We start from the raw sequence: 26,527 nt of genomic DNA on the forward strand, positions 1-26,527 counted from the left end.
TGTATCCCTTTAAGTATGATTCTAATAGCTTTTAACATTTCACATACACAAAACACTAAAGGACACTCTGGATCATAGAAAACATATTCAAATTTTACAAAAAAAATTTATTTCCCAAATGCAGCAATTTGGATAAAAGTACGATGCGATGATTGTATAGTATGTCAGCTAAATAAACCTTATCCAAATCAAAAACAAATAGCACAAAAACAAGATTTTAAAGGACAAAGTTTATATTTTAACCACCGTATTTCATTCGATACAAAAGGACCAATTTCACCATCCTCTGAAGGAAACTCCTACATTATGGTAATTGTTGATGCATTTACACATTATGTAGCACTCAACCCAGTACCACATTGTAACGCTTATTATGCTTACACAACACTTTATGAACACTGGATAGCTAAATTCGGATTACCCGAAATCTTAGTTACAGACATGGTACAGAATTCATAAATAATGAAATCATCAGACTATGTCACTTATATAACATTAAGCACAAACCGCGTACATCTCATGCACCTTGGACAAACGGTTTAGTCGAAGGTATGAACCGTTCACTACAAGAATATCTTAGATGTATCATAAATGGAAATGATACAAGATACACAGAATGGTCAGCAGATGTAAAGTTATTTCCCTTAGCATATATTTCACAAACTACGACAACTCTAGGAATGTCACCATACGAAATGGTTTTTAATCAAAAGCCACGTAAACCAATTATCTTTACAGCAAACTCTCATAAAAATACACAAGGTCATTGCCAACCGAATAAAGACTCAGTTTGTTATAACCTACCTTTACACACGCATGATGAAGATCATTTTCATCACCCACAAATCCTTAAATTAGCCTCCGGTACACACACCGAATGGATTTTAAATAGAGATAAAAAACACAATGAAATTTACCAAAGAGTAACAAAAAAATTGTTGCAAAGGCAAAACATTAACGAACAAATAAATTCACTCTTTACACCAGCATCAGATTTAAAAATTGGAACATTTGTCTTAATACCTAACTTTAATACACAAAAAGGAATTTCTAAACAATCACAACCCCTTCGCAAAGGACCATACCAAATAATCGCCAAACCCACTGACTTAACATATAAAATCATCGATTCAGACCAAAAAGAAATTGTTCAACATCGAAACAATCTATTGCCTTACTACCCAAAAGAATACGCACTACGCGAACTAACTCAATTACATTCTTTCACAGGTTTAAAAGTTATTCAAAATCACCCACATACGGAAAATGAAATAAATGAACAAAACGACATTCACCTTGAAAAAAGCAAAATAAAAAACCAACTACAACCCAAAACAATACAAGAAAGCTAGATCAAAAAATACCTCAAAAAGAAAGGAAAAATAGAAAAATGATAGAAAAAATTATACCACAAGAACAAGTCGAGAAATCAGAACATAGAGAGTCATCACGACTTAGAAATCAACCACGTAAAAACTACAAAACTTTCATCCCACAATCTAAAATATTAAAGAAAGTTGAATTTCAAAAACAGCTTTAATTTTAAAATTAATAATCTTTGCACCTCTGAATAAATTTGAACTTTCATTTTTAAAAATAACATGCTGACAAACACGCAGCGAAATTAGTTCAAAATTAGCCAATAGGATTCATTCAATCCGTCACCTTCTATAACTATAACACAAACCAATTAGACGAAAGATATTAAACTCCAGGCATATCTATAACTATAATTTTACAACCTCCAGGTCAAAAAAAAACAAACCACTCAAACTTGACAGCTAAAATAAAAACCACCATAATATCATAACCCTCCCTTATCTAATAACGCAAAGATCAACAATATTTTCCCAACTCAGACCTCAAAAACCCCCCAACCAAAAATGATAAATTAGCCTTAAGTAAAAATACGACCATATTAATTTAGCCTAAAGTACAAAAATCTCAAAAATACCCCAGATCACCTGACAAATAAAAATAAAGCAAAGAAGACCTCCCGAACACCATAAAATTCGCCCCCAACAACTTTTCACAAAACTCAACCCACTTGTCAAAAAATCAATAAATAATTCGACCACACTTGAAAATTGCCCCAAACAACAAAAAATATTCGACCAAGAAGCCATTTCTTAAATGCTCTTCTCTCGATCAGTCAACACAATTTTCAACATTTTCATAAACTTTTTAAGAATACTTAAACTTTTATTCATATTTCTCTTTGATACTTTTGAAGCTTTTATAATAATTTTAATCATTTTTTGCAATATTTTTTTAATTTTCTACTCCCTGTTTGAAATATATCTCCAACTTTCCCAAGTCATTGACCATATTCACAGGTACGAAAACCCAAAGTTTATTTAAATGATACGAACCATTTTAAGTAGAACAGATATTTTTTTTACTATTTGTAAATTTTATAACATTTTTATCGTCCCTAATATTGACAATATGCAAATGTATAAAGAAGGCAATCATAACATTCGCCTTAGCAACAATCCTTTTAATTCTTTTCCTTGAAGAATACTACAATAAACATAAATTTTTTCACTAAGAGAAATCAATCAGAAAACCCTCAAAAATTGCTAACCAACAATCACACAGTCAGTCTTCACCGACATCATCCCAAGAAAACCCGACAATACCTACAACTACCCAAAACCCCCAAACATCTACACGAGTTTCTTTCCAAGATAACCCATACACTTTTGAAGAACGACACGCTCGCTTATCTGAACCATTAGAACCAGTTCAGCGACAGGCACCTCTAAGTGAACCAACATATATTTTGTACCCAACACTACCACAAGAATTAAATAGAATAAGAAATATTAGTCAAAACCAAAATACTGTTGAAATAAATAGACAAATTATACATCCACGACGAAATAGAAATTTTCAAACCCCCCGAGTTCATTTTGATATACCCCAATCCCCATCACCAAGTTTTCCAGAAAACACAATTAACATATTACCGGAAACCCCTACACTTCTTTCACAAAGTAGCACCTCAAGTATACCCTCAGATTACTTAGGTTCAACACCAACATCTGAACAAATACGTGACAATCCCTTTAACCCCCCAAACCAAACATCACGACTACCATATTGGACAACACAGTCATTCACACAAGGTGAACCAAATTTAATAAATGACCCAATGGACATTTCTACGGATACAACAACATCATCATCACTACCAGAAACATTATCACTACCATCAACACCATCAAAAAGCCAGATTTCACCGACGCCTTTCCCCCTAAATTTTCCAAATAACCTCGACGCTAGATATCGAGAACAATCATCAACAAATATCCCTTTAAGATTAGATTGGAACACGTTCACAGCACCCCCACCATTATTTGGACAACATCCGGAAAGTAACCGACTCCACAACTGGGCACTCCATAGACTACAGTATAGACAAGACATCCACGAAGACATTCGTGACCATAACATCCAAATACTCCAACAAAATAGTCTACAATTAAAGTTTGAAATCACGGTTAAACTTAACAACATTGCTCAACATCCTTACCCACTAAACCCACCCAATATAACAGCTCAATCGCTACCACCACCATTTATAACAACTGAAGTAATATATAAATACGACAGATATACCAAAAAGACAATTGGTTACATCACATTTTATAACCCATACTCAGGATTATCATACACATGTATATTCTAAAAATATTGATATTTCTCCAACTTTTTTTTCTAATAATCTCCGATCAGAACACAAATCCTTCTCCCCGCACAGGACCCCAGGACTTATTAGTAACACACTACGATTGTGAAAAAAATGAACAAAAAACACTACACCACTACACAAATATGCAATAAATCAAGTATCACAATGCGAAACGGAACCATAAGCTATAGAAACTACAAATGTAAAAGCGACACTATATTCAAAAGCCCGAGCAACAACAGTCATAGGATATAAATTTACAGCAACATTTTCCGAAAAGAAAGTACATTGTTCACAAGTTTCAAACGGAAATAAAAACAGACTTGACCACGAATCATTCTACGAAAGTAATATAGAACGACTTCTACATCTAAATCCCGATGATTGTAAAAACGAGCTACTCAGATGAAACATCACAAGAAATATAAACACCGACAGAAAAACAGTATATTTTCAAGTCTTTGCCGATTCTGTAGATCAAGCAGAACTTGAAAGATATCAAGGACATATAACACTGGATGAAAAATACCCATACAATGGCGCACACGGAAGATTAACTTATGACATACACGATAAGCACTGGATACCACACATTGGTATAAATAATCCATCAAACTGCAAAGCAGACACAAAAAATAAAGGATATCAAGAAATAATGTTTTTCGATTGGAAAATACAACTCGAAAAAATACAACTCACACGAGATTTATCCGACAACACAATGATCTATCAAGGAATTAGACTACCTTGTAAAAACGATCAAGAATATTGTGATCCTACAACACGGACATTGAAGATAAACGATGCTATAAAAAAATCCCTATCTTTTATAAAAGTAAAGTACATTTTGTTGACACACTTTCAAGACGAACATATTTTTGGGAAACCGCAGTCCCATGTGGATCAGAAAGTAGCCACAATGTAGTACAATTGAACCCTGATGAAGATAAATATTATCTTCTTACCCCATACCCCACGTTAATGCAATCACTCAAAAAATTTTCACCCGAAAGCATCAGAGCTATTGCTCGTAATCCAAATATTGGTTTACAATCAATTGGAATATATTCAAAATCAGATATCCAACACCACATTAGAACACAAGAATTATTAACACAAATGGACACTATACAAAGACAATCAATTGACCAAAATTTACGCAAACTTGCCGAAACCGCAGGATTTGCAGATATTTATACACAAGATTATAGCGGATATTTTAAAGACATTAAAGACTATATATATCTAAACGGTGAAAAATTTAGACCACAAGAAATTTCACCTATAAATTTTTTTTAGCTTTGTTACACTAAAAAATGAAATTCTCGATTTTCTAGGATGGCCCTATTACATCTTAGAAAAATTAACTATCCTCTACGCAATGTTTAACTTTATAGGATTTCTTTTTTCACACTTAAAAGAAGTCTATAACACATGCGCTATACACACACAAGTAAATAGACAAGCAAGTGTAGCACGCATACTATTTGCAGAATTTTTTGGAATTTTTTCATCATCAATTAACAAAATTCTTCTAGACGCACAAATAAAAGAATATAATACAAAAATAGCGACAACACAGAACACATACGACGAAGAACATATTAATATAGAAGTAATGCCTACAGCACCACAGTTGCCACCCCTACCAAATAACCATCCATTATTCTTAGTCCCACGTAATTTCCGAAACCTAGCAATAACACATAACCCAAATTTTCGCCCAAACATATCGCAAAGTCCCAAAAAACATATAATGACACATCATTCATAAGATGATAATACACATGAACAAATTATAGAACAACCCCATACCACTGCTTTTCAGTCTCAAAATAATTATTTTTTTAGCCCACGATGAGCCGACAACTTGGATCCCTACACCGCTCAAATTCCCATCCAACCAACCTCAACACTCCAATCACAATAATCCCACTTTTTGCTTTCCCGCCAACCGATTTTCCAACTATTAATATAACATCAAGCATGAACTCGGATACTAATTCAGATATTTCAGTTTTATACTCCATTTCACAACTTAATAAGCCTAACATAGAAACCCCTGACAAATTTGCAGACTCCGAACCATCTCCATCTAATAATTTTCAAACCAACTCCTCAGTTTTTTCAAAACCCCCTTTTCAACCGATCCCACTAAAAAATCCACTCCCATCCGTTTCTACTCCATCTTATGCTTCACAAGTAACCTCAACCTATTCTCCATTTCATTCCGACCGATCATCTAATTCTCCCGATACTCCCCAAATCTCCCAGGAACTCGATAATTTTATCACCCTACAACAACAGCTAATACACCCTAACACCCTCACTATAAATCAAATTTCATCCACAATAGAATCCTCAAACCCACCTACTCCTACACCCTCCTCAGCTTATACTGCATCATTAGCACAATCATCCACATCCACCGAATCATCAAATAGCACTCACCGAGCTTATCGCACTTTTAAAAGAAAATTCCCAAACCATCCATTCCCGACCAAACCAGGAACAGCCTGCGAATATATTAATCATCCACACCACACCAACACGAAAGATTTTCTAGCAATCACCTTACCCTCATTCCCACAATATACTTTAAACACACCTAACGACACTAACGACACACGTAGTTTTGTAGATGAACATGTTTTAATGCCTACACTTCATTGGACAGCATATTACCATTTTACTAATCCCCGTTGCCTGCCACTATCTAATACTCATAACGATACTGAAAAGAATAAAGATATGCTATATAGACTCACCGCAACACTAACATCTAGACAGTTTACTTATGTAGGATATAAAAAATCACTAAAAACATTCACTGCACCCCGAGCTAACGAACTTACAATAGAGTATTACGACCATAATATCATCCCAACTAATCAAGACCATTTTCTAGATGACGACCGCTTCGCTAACCCACAACTAACAGAAAAATTCTTCATCAAAACGTCGTATGTATTCACACTTAATATTTTTGATAGAAAATATGATCACATCAATTCCGAAGCACTAACTGATATGCAAGCTTACGAAAGTTTTAAAGAAAAATTTCAATTATTTTCACTAACCTTTCACTTCCTTGCACCACATGAACGCGATTTGGACTGTTCACACGACATTATGTTACGCACTAAACAGACTCACACATATACATACTATCGCTTCATACAAAATCATTTTGATCTACATACTCCATCAAGACAACCATACCATCGTTTTCAGTTTCTTAACTCGAAGTACACTTCACCATTTTTTCTTAATTTCACCTATTGCATCAAAGACACTAACCTCCACGGCATCCTCCGCAATTATGACCCAGTAACACAAATGTATATATTTTGTCCCATCACGAAGACCTTTAATGCCGAAGAATCCAGACCCTTTCCCTATCCCACATGAATTTATCCAACCTATAGAAATCCCTATATTAGAATTTATTCACAATACTAAATATAATCACAAAATATATAACTTCATTCAAAACACACCTTATGAGTTTGCAGTAGGCACCGAAGAACTAAAAAAAACCATTAAAGCACTTCAATTGCTTTGGCCACTGCTCCAAACTAAAAACATCATTCGCATACTAGCAAAATTACTAACAAATTCAGACATAATACGCGACATCTTTCCCCACGGCTTTTTCCCAGACGATTAATAGGTAAGTATAATTTAAAAATATTCTTAACTAATAAATTTAAATTAATACTAACCATTCTTTACTCATGTTTCTTTTAGATTTTTAGTCTTCATACCACGATCATCTGCAAAAAACAGAAAAAAAAAATAAAAAATAAAAACTTGTTAAAATTATACTAAACTTCATTAATATTTTCCACAAGATAATCTGATGAAATTCATACCAAATGTAGTAAATTAATCTATAAATTACTCCCCCAAAAAGCAGTAAATTTAATTATGATGAAAATTTATAACTTTAAATTTCCCCCAAAACTAGCAGTAAAATTGAAATTCTAAGTAATAAATTGATAAAATGAAAATGCAGTACTAACCTTTTGATATTTTTATTCACTCGCACAGGAATTCTATCCAAACTCGCACAACTCGCCCACGAAGAATTGTTTAAATAATGATTTTCAGTTTCAAGTTTTCACACTCAACAACTCTAACACACGATAACAAGTTTCAAACTTTCCTTTAACCCGGTTGGAAAGGAATTATATACTAAACCAAATTAACCAACGCAGCTTAATAAATACCACAAATCATAAATTAACAGCATGACTAAGAAAAGAAAACCAACGGTACCCAAACCGGATTAACCCAGTTTAAAACTGGATAATTTATTCTTTTGAAGACTATTATAAAGTCTAAGAAAGAAATAATAAAACACAAAAAAAGTGGAAAGACAAACCCATAACAAAAACCATTTGATTTTTGAAAAAAGGACACAATCAAAGGAACATAAGAAAGACCAACACAAACCCAACGTAAAACGTTATCACATAACAGGACTTCTCAAAGGGACCATACCAAATAATCGCCAAACCCACTGACTTAACATATAAAATCATCGATTCAAACCAAAAAGAAATTGTACAACATCGAAACAATCTATTGCCTTACTACCCAAAAGAATACGCACTACGCGAACTAACTCAATTACATTCTTTCACAGGTTTAAAAGTTATTCAAAATCACCCACATACGGAAAATGAAATAAATGAACAAAACGACATTCACCTTGAAAAAAGCAAAATAAAAAACCAACTACAACCCAAAACAATACAAGAAAGCTAGATCAAAAAATACCTCAAAAAGAAAGGAAAAATAGAAAAATGATAGAAAAAATTATACCACAAGAACAAGTCGAGAAATCAGAACATAGAGAGTCATCACGACTTAGAAATCAACCACGTAAAAACTACAAAACTTTCATCCCACAATCTAAAATATTAAAGAAAGTTGAATTTCAAAAACAGCTTTAATTTTAAAATTAATAATCTTTGCACCTCTGAATAAATTTGAACTTTCATTTTTAAAAATAACATGCTGACAAACACGCAGCGAAATTAGTTCAAAATTAGCCAATAGGATTCATTCAATCCGTCACCTTCTATAACTATAACACAAACCAATTAGACGAAAGATATTAAACTCCAGGCATATCTATAACTATAATTTTACAACCTCCAGGTCAAAAAAAAACAAACCACTCAAACTTGACAGCTAAAATAAAAACCACCATAATATCATAACCCTCCCTTATCTAATAACGCAAAGATCAACAATATTTTCCCAACTCAGACCTCAAAAACCCCCCAACCAAAAATGATAAATTAGCCTAAAGTAAAAATACGACCATATTAATTTAGCCTAAAGTACAAAAATCTCAAAAATACCCCAGATCACCTGACAAATAAAAATAAAGCAAAGAAGACCTCCCGAACACCATAAAATTCGCCCCCAACAACTTTTCACAAAACTCAACCCACTTGTCAAAAAATCAATAAATAATTCGACCACACTTGAAAATTGCCCCAAACAACAAAAAATATTCGACCAAGAAGCCATTTCTTAAATGCTCTTCTCTCGATCAGTCAACACAATTTTCAACATTTTCATAAACTTTTTAAGAATACTTAAACTTTTATTCATATTTCTCTTTGATACTTTTGAAGCTTTTATAATAATTTTAATCATTTTTTGCAATATTTTTTTAATTTTCTACTCCCTGTTTGAAATATATCTCCAACTTTCCCAAGTCATTGACCATATTCACAGGTACGAAAACCCAAAGTTTATTTAAATGATACGAACCATTTTTAGTAGAACAGATATTTTTTTACTATTTGTAATTTTTATAACATTTTTATCGTCCCTAATATTGACAATATGCAAATGTATAAAGAAGGCAATCATAACATTCGCCTTAGCAACAATCCTTTTAATTCTTTTCCTTGAAGAATACTACAATAAACATAAATTTTTTCACTGAGAGAAATCAATCAGAAAACCCTCAAAAATTGCTAACCAACAATCACACAGTCAGTGTTCACCGACATCATCCCAAGAAAACCCGACAATACCTACAACTACCCAAAACCCCATAACATCTACACGAGTTTCTTTCCAAGATAACCCATACACTTTTGAAGAACGACACGCTCGCTTATCTGAACCATTAGAACCAGTTCAGCGACAGGCACCTCTAAGTGAACCAACATATATTTTGTACCCAACACTACCACAAGAATTAAGTAGAATAAGAAATATTAGTCGAAACCAAAATACTGTTGAAATAAATAGACAAATTATACATCCACGACGAAATAGAAAATTTCAAACCCCCCGAGTTCATTTTGATATACCCCAATCCCCATCACCAAGTTTTCCAGAAAACACAATTAACATATTACCGGAAACCCCTACACTTCTTTCACAAAGTAGCACCTCAAGTATACCCTCAGATTACTTAGGTTCAACACCAACATCTGAACAAATACGTGACAATCCCTTTAACCCCCCAAACCAAATATCACGACTACCATATTGGACAACAAGGTCATTCACACAAGGTGAACCAAATTTAATAAATGACCCAATGGACATTTCTACGGATACAACAACATCATCATCACTACCCGAAACATTATCACTACCATCAACACCATCAAAAAGCCAGATTTCACCGACGCCTTTCCCCCTAAATTTTCCAAATAACCTCGACGCTAGATATCGAGAACAATCATCAACAAATATCCCTTTAAGATTAGATTGGAACACGTTCACATCACCCCCACCATTATTTGGACAACATCCGGAAAGTAACCGACTCCACAACTGGGCACTCCATAGACTACAGTATAAACAAGACATCCACGAAGACATTCGTGACCATAACATCCAAATACTCCAACAAAATAGTCTACAATTAAAGTTTGAAATCACGGTTAAACTTAACAACATTGCTCAACATCCTTACCCACTAAACCCACCCAATATAACAGCTCAATCGCTACCACCACCATTTATAACAACTGAAGTAATATATAAATACGACAGATATACCAAAAAGACAATTGGTTACATCACATTTTATAACCCATACTCAGGATTATCATACACATGTGTATTCTAAAAATATTGATATTTCTCCAACTCTTTTTTCTAATAATCTCCGATCAGAACACAAATCCTTCTCCCCGCACAGGACCCCAGGACTTATTAGTAACACACTACGATTGTGAAGAAAATGAACAAAAAACACTACACCACTACACAAATATGCAATAAATCAAGTATCACAATGCGAAACGGAACCACAAGCTATAGAAACTACAAATGTAAAAGCGACACTATATTCAAAAGCCCGAGCAACAACAGTCATAGGATATAAATTTACAGCAACATTTTCCGAAAAGAAAGTACATTGTTCACAAGTTTCAAACGGAAATAAAAACAGACTTGACCACGAATCATTCTACGAAAGTAATATAGAACGACTTCTACATCTAAATCCCGATGATTGTAAAAATGAGCTACTCAGATTAAACATCACAAGAAATATAAACACCGACAGAAAAACAGTATATTTTCAAGTCTTTGCCGATTCTGTACATCAAGCAGAACTTGAAAGATATCAAGGACATATAACACTGGATGAAAAATACCCATACAATGGCGCACACGGAAGATTAACTTATGACATACACGATAAGCACTGGATACCACACATTGGTATAAATAATCCATCAAACTGCAAAGCAGACACAAAAAATAAAGGATATCAAGAAATAATGTTTTTCGATTGGAAAATACAACTCGAAAAAATACAACTCACACGAGATTTATCCGACAACACAATGATCTATCAAGGAATTAGACTACCTTGTAAAAACGATCAAGAATATTGTGATCCTACAACATGGACACAAGCAACAATTGTTTGGTTTCCCGAAGATACATGTACAACATTTCAAGTAGCAAAAATACACGCTCGAATGATAAAATTTCACGAAAAATATTTTATACAATCAATTCCATATGAACAAGTCCATCCATCACGAAAACAAAGTACTGATTTTCGAAATCTCCATAATATAGAAAATAAATTAACACGCTTCCAAATATATCAAGAAACAGAAATCGCATGCAAATACAGAAACCCACTTCACAAAACACAATTTTCTGAAATATTAGTTGAATACGAAAAAGGTTTCGACATGACCACTGGAAAAATAAAAATTGACCCTTATGCCACAGGTCACCCTCTACACGAAGGAACATCATATATACCAGTTAACTTTCAAAAAAGTAATGGTCAACCTGGTGGACACCTAAAGCCACATGACACTAGAAGCACACGTTTACAAGAATTATCACTAATGAATAATTCTTATTTTGGTAATATCCACTATGATATCCACTTAGATATGAAGTTAGACTACACGATTAGTCGAATTTTTCAAGAAATGTCACTGTCTGAATTAGAAACACTTCACCAACTATGCGAATTAGAAAGGACACAAATCCTACAATCACTTGCACTAGCAGTATTAAAAATACCTTACGCAGGATATTTATTATCAGGAAATAGATCAAATTTTCTAGACTACGAAGGAAACATTTTATGGTTTTATACTTGTACCAAAAAAGTATCACCACTATATGTTTTTGAAGATAAACGATGCTATAAAAAAATCCCTATCTTTTATAAAAGTAAAGTACATTTTGTTGACACACTTTCAAGACGAACATATTTTTGGGAAACCGCAGTCCCATGTGGATCAGAAAGTAGCCACAATGTAGTACAATTGAACCCTGATGAAGATAAATATTATCTTCTTACCCCATACCCCACGTTAATGCAATCACTCAAAAAATTTTCACCCGAAAGCATCAGAGCTATTGCTCGTAATCCAAATATTGGTTTACAATCAATTGGAATATATTCAAAATCAGATATCCAACACCACATTAGAACACAAGAATTATTAACACAAATGGACACTATACAAAGACAATCAATTGACCAAAATTTACGCAAACTTGCCGAAACCGCAGGATTTGCAGATATTTATACACAAGATTATAGCGGATATTTTAAAGACATTAAAGACTATATATATCTAAACGGTGAAAAATTTAGACCACAAGAAATTTCACCTATAAATTTTTTTTAGCTTTGTTACACTAAAAAATGAAATTCTCGATTTTCTAGGATGGCCCTATTACATCTTAGAAAAATTAACTATCCTCTACGCAATGTTTAACTTTATAGGATTTCTTTTTTCACACTTAAAAGAAGTCTATAACACATGCGCTATACACACACAAGTAAATAGACAAGCAAGTGTAGCACGCATACTATTTGCAGAATTTTTTGGAATTTTTTCATCATCAATTAACAAAATTCTTCTAGATGCACAAATAAAAGAATATAATACAAAAATAGCGACAACACAGAACACATACGACGAAGAACATAATAATATAGAAGTAATGCCTACAGCACCACAGTTGCCACCCCTACCAAATAACCATCCATTATTCTTAGTCCCACGTAATTTCCGAAACCTAGCAATAACACATAACCCAAATTTTCGACCAAACATATCGCAAAGTCCCATAAAACATATAATGACACATCATTCACAAGATGATAATACACATGAACAAATTATAGAACAACCCCATACCACCGCTTTTCAGTCTCAAAATAATTATTTTTTTAGCCCACGATGAGCCGACAACTTGGATCCCTACACCGCTCAAATTCCCATCCAACCAACCTCAACACTCCAATCACAATAATCCCACTTTTTGCTTTCCCGCCAACCGATTTTCCAACTATTAATATAACATCAAGCATGAACTCGGATACTAATTCAGATATTTCAGTTTTATACTCCATTTCACAACTTAATAAGCCTAACATAGAAACCCCTGACAAATTTGCAGACTCCGAACCATCTCCATCTAATAATTTTCAAACCAACTCCTCAGTTTTTTCAAAACCCCCTTTTCAACCGATCCCACTAAAAAATCCACTCCCATCCGTTTCTACTCCATCTTATGCTTCACAAGTAACCTCAACCTATTCTCCATTTCATTCCGACCGATCATCTAATTCTCCCGATACTCCCCAAATCTCCCAGGAACTCGATAATTTTATCACCCTACAACAACAGCTAATACACCCTAACACCCTCACTATAAATCAAATTTCATCCACAATAGAATCCTCAAACCCACCTACTCCTACACCCTCCTCAGCTTATACTGCATCATTAGCACAATCATCCACATCCACCGAATCATCAAATAGCACTCACCGAGCTTATCGCACTTTTAAAAGAAAATTCCCAAACCATCCATTCCCGACCAAACCAGGAACAGCCTGCGAATATATTAATCATCCACACCACACCAACACGAAAGATTTTCTAGCAATCACCTTACCCTCATTCCCACAATATACTTTAAACACACCTAACGACACTAACGACACACGTAGTTTTGTAGATGAACATGTTTTAATGCCTACACTTCATTGGACAGCATATTACCATTTTACTAATCCCCGTTGCCTGCCACTATCTAATACTCATAACGATACTGAAAAGAATAAAGATATGCTATATAGACTCACCGCAACACTAACATCTAGACAGTTTACTTATGTAGGATATAAAAAATCACTAAAAACATTCACTGCACCCCGAGCTAACGAACTTACAATAGAGTATTACGACCATAATATCATCCCAACTAATCAAGACCATTTTCTAGATGACGACCGCTTCGCTAACCCACAACTAACAGAAAAATTCTTCATCAAAACGTCATATGTATTCACACTTAATATTTTTGATAGAAAATATGATCACATCAATTCTGAAGCACTAACTGATATGCAAGCTTACGAAAGCTTTAAAGAAAAATTTCAATTATTTTCACTAACCTTTCACTTCCTTGCACCACATGAACGCGATTTGCACTGTTCACACGACATTATGTTACGCACTAAACAGACTCACACATATACATACTATCGCTTCATACAAAATCATTTTGATCTACATACTCCATCAAGACAACCATACCATCGTTTTCAGTTTCTTAACTCGAAGTACACTTCACCATTTTTTCTTAATTTCACCTATTGCATCAAAGATACTAACGTCCACGGCATCCTCCGCAATTATGACCCAGTAACACAAATGTATATATTTTGTCCCATCACGAAGACCTTTAATGCCGAAGAATCCAGACCCTTTCCCTATCCCACATGAATTTATCCAACCTATAGAAATCCCTATATTAGAATTTATTCACAATACTAAATATAATCACAAAATATATAACTTCATTCAAAACACACCTTATGAGTTTGCAGTAGGCACCGAAGAACTAAAAAAAACCATTAAAGCACTTCAATTGCTTTGGCCACTGCTCCAAACTAAAAACATCATTCGCATACTAGCAAAATTACTAACAAATTCAGACATAATACGCGACATCTTTCCCCACGGCTTTTTCCCAGACGATTAACAGGTAAGTATAATTTAAAAATATTCTTAACTAATAAATTTAAATTAATACTAACCATTCTTTACTCATGTTTCTTTTAGATTTTTAGTCTTCATACCACGATCATCTGCAAAAAACAGAAAAAAAAAATAAAAAATAAAAACTTGTTAAAATTATACTAAACTTCATTAATATTTTCCACAAGATAATCTGATGAAATTCATACCAAATGTAGTAAATTAATCTATAAATTACTCCCCCAAAAAGCAGTAAATTTAATTATGATGAAAATTTATAACTTTAAATTTCCCCCAAAACTAGCAGTAAAATTGAAATTCTAAGTAATAAATTGATAAAATGAAAATGCAGTACTAACCTTTTGATATTTTTATTCACTCGCACAGGAATTCTATCCAAACTCGCACAACTCGCCCACGAAGAATTGTTTAAATAATGATTTTCAGTTTCAAGTTTTCACACTCAACAACTCTAACACACGATAACAAGTTTCAAACTTTCCTTTAACCCGGTTGGAAAGGAATTATATACTAAACCAAATTAACCAACGCAGCTTAATAAATACCACAAATCATAAATTAACAGCATGACTAAGAAAAGAAAACCAACGGTACCCAAACCGGATTAACCCAGTTTAAAACTGGATAATTTATTCTTTTTTTAAGACTATTATAAAGTCTAAGAAAGAAATAATAAAACACAAAAAAGTCGAAAGACAAACCCATAACAAAAACAATTTGATTTTTGAAAAAAGGTTACAACCAAAGGAACATAAGAAAGACCAACATAAACCCAACATAAAACGTTATCACATAACAGGACCTCTCAAAGAAACCGCACGAAATCATACTCCCACTCCTGGCCTAACCCACCAGAGAGGACGTCCTGAGCATGCTCTATAGCCGGCCTAACCCACCGCGCTACATCCACGCTTTGTGACCACACTTCTATTTTTAATAAGAGGTACTCAAGGGTGAGTAACTCTTCAAAATAACCGAACTAAAACAAAATGCTTTTGTGAAAACAACTAACTAAATTCATAATTAAAAAACCGAACTAATAACAATTTTATAAAATGTAAATCATACCTTGCAGTATATAGATCAACACACAACAACAAAGACGAACATCCAAAGACAAATTGACCCCACTACACTCGAACAAGAATGGCTAACCACAACCGATGTGCCGTCCACAATCACAACTCAAAGGATTTAGAGTACGACTTGACTTCGCAGAAAAGGACTTCATTGAACTAGACCAATGACCACCTCGATGTTCAAGTATACGTACAGATCCGAGTTACAAGGCATCCCCTCCACGCAAAATCTCCGAGCCATTCCCAGACGAGGTTGAACACAAAACAAGTTCTCTACATAATACAGAAAAACCCGTCATAGCAAACCATTTTGAAATCAGATTGATTTCGTTGGGAAACACAGTCGTTGTCACAAGAAGACACAACGATTGATGCCCCTTACTCCAGCGTCCTGGAACTTCTCTAACAAGAGGAACCAGACAAGAATACGATGTTCGACAAATACCAACGTTCATCATCCATCCTTTGAATTGCAGAAAGATAATTCTAAAAAACTCTGTAAGACCCGGATGGGTGGAACCTGATCTAAACTATATTTTATGATTGGATACATTAGATATTTTACCACTGTAAAGTATTTAATATTAACCAATCATGATCCATCTAACTAACAACCCACTTATTTGTAAGTGCTGAAATTACTTGTAATTTCAGCACCAGAGAGATTTGAATTTAACTTAGAAATTAGTTGTCTCTCCAAGAGAACTTCAGCAGCCGCAACAAACCAGTATACCCTAGATCTATTGAGCCTAGCAGAGACTAGTTAAACACCCTGAGACTAGAAAGTATAAGAGTAAGATTAGGATCGGTATTAGACTAAGAAGTTGCACGAATCTATCCGGCCGAAAGTAAGATAGCGTGACGAGCAGACGGTGTACCCTATCCGAAATTACTCTATGAGTTAACCACATCGGTTATAACTCAATACAATAACAAGCAAAGGCAATCACGAGTTAAAACTTTCTCTTTTCTGACACTTTTTGGGTCCTCAATTTTGTTCATATCTGCTCCAGCTCTGAGGTGATGGAGGAGGGCGACATGCCGGGTGCAAATGAGTTTCCCAAGGAGTCGGTGACTCATGAGCACTACAACAAGGAGTTTACGCCCATAGAACACCCGGTCACCATGATACACGACGCCAACAAAGAGATGCCCATCTCATACTGGACGCAAAAAGTGGACAAATCCCACGTAAGTACAGGGGTTTAGATTTTTCTCTTTTTTGATATCCTTTTTGAACGGTCTGCCCAAATACAGTATCGAATAACAATCAGATCTAATTCTCTCATTTTTATCTGAAATAAACAAGTTTTTGTATGTTTTTTTTCTACAGATTGATTAAGATTGAAAGGACACTCCTTTCTCAGGGATTCGACCCCCTGTCGACCCAGAAGGTCCCCCCTTTGTACTTTTTTGAGATATCATATTTGATGACGGACCCCTAAAAAATTGAGGGGGGAGCTCGCGCCGAAAAAACGCGGTTTTTTGGTCAAAATTTTCCAAATAGTGCCTAAAAATATCTTTTTTGCCACTTTTTTCCAAATTTCGCCTGCGGCGCACAAAATTTGACCAAAACGGGGTCTTTTTAATGCTGTGGGTGAGCTTGGAAAATCAATTTGCTCTACTTAAAAAAAAGGTCGACAAAATTTTCGAAAATTCTTTGAAAATCCCTCCCCCACTCGAAAAATCCTAGATCCGCCCGTGCGTTTGTGTGCCCAATTTTAAGTTATAAACGCACGAAAAAATTAGACGCCAATCGAAATTTTAATACCTAAAATCTAAAAATAACTGTGAGCGCCATTTATTTATTAACTTTTGCTCGATGCTGATTTTTTTTTTGGAAACACCTGGCGTCACTTTAGATTCAAATTTAGTGATTTATATAGTGATTTTTTTAGGGCATGACGCAGATCAAGACATTCGATACGCCGTTCAGGAAGAATGCCAAATTCAGCACCCCCATAGAACTAGCCTATGATGAGCCGAAACCATACGAAGTGGACAACTATCCCTACATGACCAAGGACGGATATAACTAACATACACATTCATATTTTGTCATTCGGCTTAAATTTTAATTGTTCAATTGTAATCAAATATGATTTTTACAATTCTACCTAAGCGAAGTTTGAGAATAAACAGACTTGATTGGTTTTCTGCAGGGCGGATCTATGATTTTGTCGAGCATTCATTTGGTAGTTGTTCATTATTCATACAAGTACTTGAAAAAAAACATTCTAGCACCAAATTTATAAACACTTGGAGACGATAAGCCAAAAGCAGCGGAAAAGTAACAAGACTGCTCGTATCACGGCGGAGCCCTGAACGATGCGACTGCCCTTTGAAGATGTGCATTCACTATTGATTGAAATTTTTTTAGTTTATGGTTTTTGCAGATCTTCTCCCGGCTGCTAATGCCAAGTTTCTCATGTGACAAGTTTCTCATCTAGTCACGCGTTTATTGCTTCAATTAGTTTGCTTCAATTCAATTCGGAATTAGTTCTGCGCCAGACGAATTGCAGCTCATAAACGTGTTAATAATAAATCAATAAAATCCGCGCATTTACTATCCCAAAATGGCGTTTTCTAACCCCCTTTACTTTGCAAACTGACCATGTGTTGAATATTTCTTTAAATTTGAGTTCTGTGTCAGTTTTTGTAAGAGCGTATAAAAATCCGTCAAAATGCTCATTAAAATCCAAAAATTTTCTGCTGAAAAAGTACACCGTAAAAAAATTATTACCTCCGGAATTATAGAGAAAAAGGCAATTTTCTGCTTCGTTTTGAACACCTGGTCTGGGTTTTTTTGAAAGTTTGATTCTTTTCCTTATAGGTCATAAAACACACAGGATGTTTTACAGCGCTTAACTACAGCTCATTGATTGGTACCGCCGTTCAATTATAACATAACATATTTCATCAATTAGGGACTTTATGGTCATTTCATTAGTTAAAGCCTCCGCTGCCATTTCAAAAGAGGTCAGAACAAATTTTTATTTTTCCGCCCAGAAAATTTAAGGCATGAATTTTGGATTTGGTTGTGTATTAGTTTTTTCTTTTTTTTCGTTTGTTTTGATTTTCGCGCAAAATCAGATAACACAAATATCGTATTATCTATCATATTAAAGCCCTTTCAGGCCTGATTCGAATGAAATTGAAATTTTTTTAAAAAAATGTCTCATTATCGGGAGAAACCGGTTTAAAATTTTTGAGTTTTAGACGAACTTCGAGCAAAAAAACAAGCAAGCAGGTTTGTTTTAGACAGATGAGACATGACTTGAACTGCAGCTGAACTCCAAAAAAATTTAGCGCTACCTTCGGAATACAAAACTTTAAAACAAGTTTTTTGAAAATTTTTTTGATTACTTTTCGTTTTTTTTCCGACTAAAACCGTTGCCCAATATGTCTATTTTACTACGACTGTTGAAGAAGCCTAACTTTTTGGCTTTCGTCAGATCCATTTATCGCACGATTTGCAAAAAAAACAAATGAAAAAGCTTTTTATGTAACATTTTTTTAATTTTTAGATTATTGTCGGAATTTCCTGCGCTACATACATAACCACAAGCTATCTTTGTTCAATTTTGTTTTTGTTTACTGCTGCATGGGCTTATTTTGATCTCCTCTGTCCAAAAAGCCTCAATCCTAGTCTACAGGTGCTACAGAAACTCTAAGTAGATACTACAAATAGTAGCAGTAATAACCATATTCATGATGCAAATAATCTTTCGCATGAATTATTTGAAAAGGCGGTACGTTCCAGTTAAAAATTATTAAATTAATAGTGTGATCACAGTTGGGATGATGAAGTAATAACTTCTTATGGACAAGGTGACGAAGACAATTTAAGATAAATGTGCCTTCAATCTTAGGTGTTTGGCGACCTCAGAGGGATAAAGAGGCCAAGTTCACACAGGAAGTCAGTCTCCGATGCACCCAGAGTCAAGTAAGCTACTCTCAAAAAGGGTTTTGACCCCCCCCCCCCCCCCTATGGACTACTATGTCTACAAGCAATTGTATCTCGCAAAGCATATCACCTTCGTCAAACAAGATCTCCATCCTCAGAATCTCCAACCTCAGGGTCCGCAACGAGTACTGTAAGTAAAATTACCTACAGACAAAAAAACTATAGTCATGATATCGTCATCAGCAGCTTCTCTAGTGTAAAAGAACGAGAGCAGAATCCTCGGTGCTCAGAAAAACAGGATCAACTTCTGGGACTAGGGGCTGACTGGCACGGTTTTATCTTCAAGGATCTGCATCAGTTTCAATCAGGTCAGATTGAACTTTTTTCTCATAACATTTTTTTCAAACGCATACTCATATTCGTTGTGCTAACATATTTATCAACTGAAATTCATAACTGTGCTAGTTTATGAAAAACACCATGACCAGAGTGCTTATATCACTCGCAATTCAGGCCAAAATCCCGACGTATTTCTTCGCTTCCTTTACTGCTACTAATGGGGGAACCAGGGTTGTTTTAACAAAAATAACAAGTTTTTCTATATAAAAAAGTAATAGCCAAAAACCGAAAGCCAAAACTCACTTAACCCGCAACGAAAAAAAAAAGATTCATCGACCATATCCTAAAACAAATTTTCGATATTTTGGAAAGCCTCACAATTGTGTAATTCACTTCAATTCCATAAAAAAGTTCAGGACTGGAAAAATCAACGCGACATACCAAAAGTTTTCTCGAAACTTGTACAAAAAAAAGAACGCCCATTGCTTAACCTTTATAACTTGCGCCAGGGAGGTCAAAAATGTTTGCAATTTAATCAGAAAGTAAAACTTTTTTTCACATCTAAGTTTCACCGCTAACAAAAATTTATGAAAAACAATTGGAGTACTTGATGCTTCTTAGTTTCTTAAAAACTTATAAAAGCCCTATACGAGTTACGTACTCTCGTAGTGCCAACAGGACCGTTCTTAACTTTTGTCTCTACAAAAATCAATTGATACCTGCAACTACTTTCACTTCGTTTTATAATCTCTCTTCTAACTTTATTAAGCCATCCCTCTAATAAACCTTTTCAGTACCTCAACGATGGCTTCAAAAATGGCACAACAAGCGCTCATAAACAATCATTTGAACATTTCGCTACTCTTCTCTTGAGAGCCTTGAACCATAACTTAGCAGCTAAATTGCGCATTCTACGGATAAAGACGAAATGAAAATAAAGGCTAAAGAACTTTTGAAATGTCTGCAAGAACTGGAAGAATTGGCAGATGATACAGTGTTGTGACCTTTAGCAGACAGGCAAAATCTTCTAATTGATGCCTCTTCGCTACGGAGCCGCAAATGTGCGCTAATTAAACAAATGTGACGATACGAAAATAACACGGGATACAGATAGATGACTCCTCCAGTCACTCTACTCTGCAACTATCTCTACATACAAAACCAGCCAGCAGTAGTATTCCCATGCAACCCTCCACTACAACTTACAACAACAGGTACAACGTGCCTACGGCAGCAATAATTTTTGATACTAGTACAACAACGGTACCATCTAACCCTTTTGCGTTTCGCCAGCCAACCCGGTACAACTACACTACTCAAGGAATACACATTACGCCAGAAAACTTCAGATCGATGCAACAGTTTCCATGGCCAACATATCGTTGACAACGTGATAATATATACGATTGACCTGGTTCCTTTGCGAACCGAGAGCTCTCTGAAAATGATCGATTTCCAATGACTCCATCACTACAACAGCCAGACTGGTGCTAATGGTCTCAACATCCACTATACGGATCGACCGTGTTCAAGAATCGTGACTCCAGTTAATCACGGCCTCTTTTTCACTGATCAAAACACAAGCAACAACACATTTCCTTTTCGAGCCATTTAAAAATTACGGCATTATGGAAGTCAACAAAGTTTCCAGTAACAGCACAGAGGAGCAGGAAAATACGAATATAAATGGTATGTTTTTCATTTGAAGCATTTTATTTTATACATTTTATTGCATAATTTCAAGCAACACTAACGGCTTACAGCATGCAATCATTTTGGTTCTTTTATCAAAAAATTTGTTGGAATATTGTGGATTTGCCGGTCATCAACTTTTTAGTCTGAACAGCGAAGCAAAATTATTGAAATGACGCACGAACAATTAAAAATTTCATGTAGAAAATTGTATGTACAAAGGCACGGATCTAGAGTTTTCTCGAGGAGCGGGGCGGCGTATTTTCAATAAATGATTTTTTTTCTAGGTCAATCAAATGCATTTCCTGAACTCTCTTAAAACACCCCAGACTCTTTTAATTTGACATTTTTTTTCCGCCGTAGACACATCGTTGCCAAAAAATGTCAAAAAGGACGTTTGTAAAAAAATATCAAAAAAAACGTCAAAAAGGACCCTTTGTGAAATGTTTCGACCAAAAAAAGTGTGTCTTTTCGGCGTTTAGTAGTTTTTGGCGTTTCTGTAAAACATTCCATATTTCAAAATAATTCAATTTATATCATTTGGCATTTTTTATCTACAATTTTACAATTTTTGCACATGATTAACTTTTATATGCAGAAGTAATGAAGTAGCATCCTAAAAGATTAGAACAAGATAGATGGTAAAAAGCCTTCGCGATATTTTCCAATAATTTTACCAGCTCAAACATTAAATGTTATTATATGTTTTGCTATTATGATTTTAATTGCTCAATCCAACAAAGAATTTTTAACTTGTTTTTCAGTAACAACAGTGCATTGAATCCAAAAACTGAAGTTTGAGCTTCGGCAAAAAAACTGGCCTGTACAATTTGATTTAGAGAAATCTTGTGACAATGAATAGGAATTCTAAGTCTAAATGTTGGTGTCTTCTCTGTGCATACTTTCGGCTATCAAGCGGGGCTTCATGACTGGGTTGAATGTCTGGGCCACTGCCTCATTGATTATGTTAGACAGACAATTCTCGAGAGACTTCTCAGCAGAGAAGGCGATCTCGGCGTCACTGAAATTATTTTAAAACCCATTTGACGAAGAGGAAGAGAGAGAGAGAGAGAGAGAGAGAGAGAGAGAGAACGAACTTAAAAGCAAATCGTATCTTCACATACGGTGAACCACATCTATCTCGTGCGGTACCTTATTAATTAGGAACGATTGATACTTCTGGTTTGAATAATTTACCGGTCATGGAACATTCGGTCATCGAACAATTAATAAATTTAATTTTTTTTGTTAATTTGCTCCACAAAAATATATCAAAATAAAATACCATATTCGCAGTCCTAAAAAACCAGGAATGAAAAATTCTGTTACATATTCATTATTGACAATTGAATGTCATAAAAAAATCTCAAGTAACAGTATAAACCTAGATAAATAAATTTTTCAGAACGAAAGAGTCAAATTCACCTTTTCAGCATTTCCATCATCTTGTTGTTTCGCTCCATCATTCTCAACTCAGGAGTAGCTGGCATGTGAGGATGCATAAGTGAGGACGAAGTACCCTCACGAGGCTGCTGCTCATTCTTCGGTGGCCTCTCTAGTTCTTCGTGCACACCTGAATTAGATTACACTTGAGTTTCAATTTCCCTAAACATCCGAAAAGACTATTTTTAGTTTCGAACAAACGATAATTTTATTTGATCAATGGAAAACTATCAACTGCATATAAGCCAATTTTTATAGTTTGTGCCAAAAAAAAGGACGCTCATTAACACACTTTTCATATCAAGGTGAAGCCCTGGATGTTCCGACCGCCATTTTAGTCGTCTTCAAATGAAAAAAAAACTTTTAAAAGACCTAAAATACACAAATATTTTGATGCATTTCATTGATTTTGCATCTTACAGTTAATACTAAGCACCAAAAAAAATTTTTGCGTCAAATAGTTCGCCCATATGCATTGAGATATAAAAATAAACAAAACTGTTCGTATTTCAGGTCAAAGCCCTGAATATTCCGACTGCCCTTTATTTCATATCGAATGGCTTTGGAAAAAAATATTTGAAAACATTTAACTTTGAACAATATCAAAGATCTAGTTTAAAAAATTGGGTCATGCGTGATTAATACGACCGATTAGCTAGTCTCGACTCAAATTGGAACAGTTTTATTGTACGGCATGATTCGCTACGCAAAAATTATTCGCGTTACCCTTTCAGCATTATGAATAAAATCTTCAAAGCGCCCATAAATTAGTCCAGAGCATGGCCAAAATGGCAAGCAAATTTCAAACTCCCAGAACTTTGCAAAAATACTCAGAGGTCAAATATTTTTTTGATTTCAGGGAGTCGATATATTCAATAGGGTATAAAAAAATTTTGTTAGAAACTATCACTACGATTATCGAAAACTTACTGAGTAAAAAAAATCCACCCCAAGCGTAAACATTGAGTTTTCTTCGAAAGTCCGAATAACAAGACTGCTCGTAAATTAAGGCAAAGTCCTGAAGGTTTTGACGGGCCTTAACTAGCCTTGAAATGTTTTTCTAAATAAAATCAATAAACACACATTTTGATTACTGTTTTAGAATTTTGATTAATTAAACTTGATTACTGTGTTTTTCTTCACCCAATGGTCAAAACAAAAATATTGAGCGTTGAAATAGGGAACTAATATGGCCAAATAACTAGACTCATCTCAACAATTTTCACCACGCATAAATTTTTCTGCATTAGGCTTTCAGCAACATATAGAAAATTTACAAAACACGCATAAAATGGTCCAGAATATGGCCATGTTGGCAAACTTTAAACCCACATAACCTTACCTTAATGAACACAGGTAAAAAACTCTTTGTTTGGAAAAGGAGAGTCAATATATTCAATTAGGTCTAATTTTTTTTTACCTCAAGGACACATGGCTCAAATTTTTACACATACCGTTAAGTTCAGTATCTTTTATCTTTAGTAAACGTTTCTAATTTTTGCTGCAAAATTGTAAAGAGAGTCATTCGGCAACTTCAGACCATTAAGAAATGATAATATATAAACATAGCCAACAGACGGTTGGAAAAAAGACAATGAACGCCAGAAAACAGAAAAAAAACTGACTTATTTTTTGAAAAAATCTCAACTTTCGAATTTCCAAGAGAAAAGATGGCTCGAAAAAGCACTTTGAATTTATGGAACAATTTTTAATGACACTTTTTTTTTGATAAAATGAAATCAGTTTGAAAAAACTGGATCAATAGGTAAAATTTTTGCTTCGTTCGGAAATCTGAAATCGATCACGTTTTCCTGACCTTTACACTTTCGCTATTCGATAAAGTTTGCCTTCCTTTTAACAAAGAAAATGAACCAAACTTAAACAGAAATAAAAAGTCAAAGCACAAAAAAAATAAATTTGAGCCTGAACAAATTTGAGCCTGAACAATTTGAGGCTGAACAATTTTTCCTGAAAAAGAACCGAAAAAAATCATCGCGACCTATATTTGAGTCTGAGCTTTCATCGACTCTTGCAAAACAGGCGCCAATAGCAAATTTCTTTGTGTGGTGGCCGTTAGAATGATTGTAACAATAAATTAATATCTCCCTAAGTTATATTAATAAATGTTTTCAAGTTACCCGAGAAAGTGATGCCTGCTGATTTGCCCTGTTGGATTCGGTCTGCTCTTACACTCTGAAGTAGTTTGTAGTTTTCTTCGTCTATGGGCTCAAAACCACTCATGACTAAAATAACAGTGAGTTTCAGAAAAACTTTTTTGAAAGATCAAAATTCAAGATTAAAACAAGGATACATTGTATTGTGCAATGCTCCGACCATAGTGTAAAATAAAAGCTATAAAATATTTTTATTATCATTTTCCCTCATTTCACCCCCTCAGGGATTCGATCTCTCCCCCCTGCCGACTCAAGGATCCCTTATGTACTATTTTGAGATATACATCTTTGGCTGAATCGCCCTAACATTTTTCTAATGGCACAAAACCCAATATATACTAATTTTGAGGGGGGAGCGCGCGTCAAAAAAATTAAGATTTTTGGGTTAAAATTTTTCGGAAAAGTGCCTAAAAACGCTTTTTTGGCCCGTTTCTTTTTTTTCTGTTCCGCGGCGCAAAACAAAATTGGTCAAAATATGGTCTTAATAGAATGCGAGAGCTCAGAAAATCAATTTGATTGACTTAAAAAAAACAAAAGTCAACAATTTTTTTTTATTTCCGAAACTTTTCGAAAATCCATCCCCTCCTGGATAAAATCTTAGATCAGCCCCCAATTTGACAGCCATACTAGAAATAGCTAATGGCAAAACA

At 34.6% G+C, this 26,527-nt stretch overlaps 3 protein-coding genes across 4 annotated transcripts in view; 2 read left to right on the plus strand and 1 right to left on the minus strand.

Moving 5' to 3' along the window:
• LOC134844569 (sperm-associated antigen 8-like) overlaps positions 1 to 18,419 on the plus strand; it is a 34,966-nt gene extending 16,547 nt beyond the window's left edge. Inside the window, exons 3-4 of the mRNA XM_063861306.1 lie at positions 17,336 to 17,513; positions 18,221 to 18,419. Coding sequence (XP_063717376.1) covers positions 17,336 to 17,513; positions 18,221 to 18,361 — 319 coding nt within the window. The 3' untranslated portion in view covers positions 18,362 to 18,419. The remainder of the gene's footprint in view (positions 1 to 17,335; positions 17,514 to 18,220) is intronic.
• LOC134843554 (protein disulfide-isomerase A3-like) overlaps positions 1 to 26,527 on the plus strand; it is a 494,465-nt gene that overhangs the window by 404,547 nt on the left and 63,391 nt on the right. The gene's annotated exons all lie outside the window — the stretch shown is intronic.
• The window catches only part of LOC134843552 (cilia- and flagella-associated protein 65-like), a 340,046-nt gene continuing 336,516 nt past the window's right edge, over positions 22,998 to 26,527 (minus strand). Inside the window, exons 33-35 of the mRNA XM_063859668.1 lie at positions 25,842 to 25,946; positions 23,686 to 23,833; positions 22,998 to 23,281 (exon numbers count right to left, since the gene is read on the minus strand). Coding sequence (XP_063715738.1) covers positions 23,134 to 23,281; positions 23,686 to 23,833; positions 25,842 to 25,946 — 401 coding nt within the window. The 3' untranslated portion in view covers positions 22,998 to 23,133. The remainder of the gene's footprint in view (positions 23,282 to 23,685; positions 23,834 to 25,841; positions 25,947 to 26,527) is intronic.

The sequence above is a fragment of the Symsagittifera roscoffensis genome, chromosome 4, assembly GCF_963678635.1.
Source record: "Symsagittifera roscoffensis chromosome 4, txSymRosc1.1, whole genome shotgun sequence".
Lineage (NCBI taxonomy): Eukaryota > Metazoa > Xenacoelomorpha > Acoela > Convolutidae > Symsagittifera > Symsagittifera roscoffensis.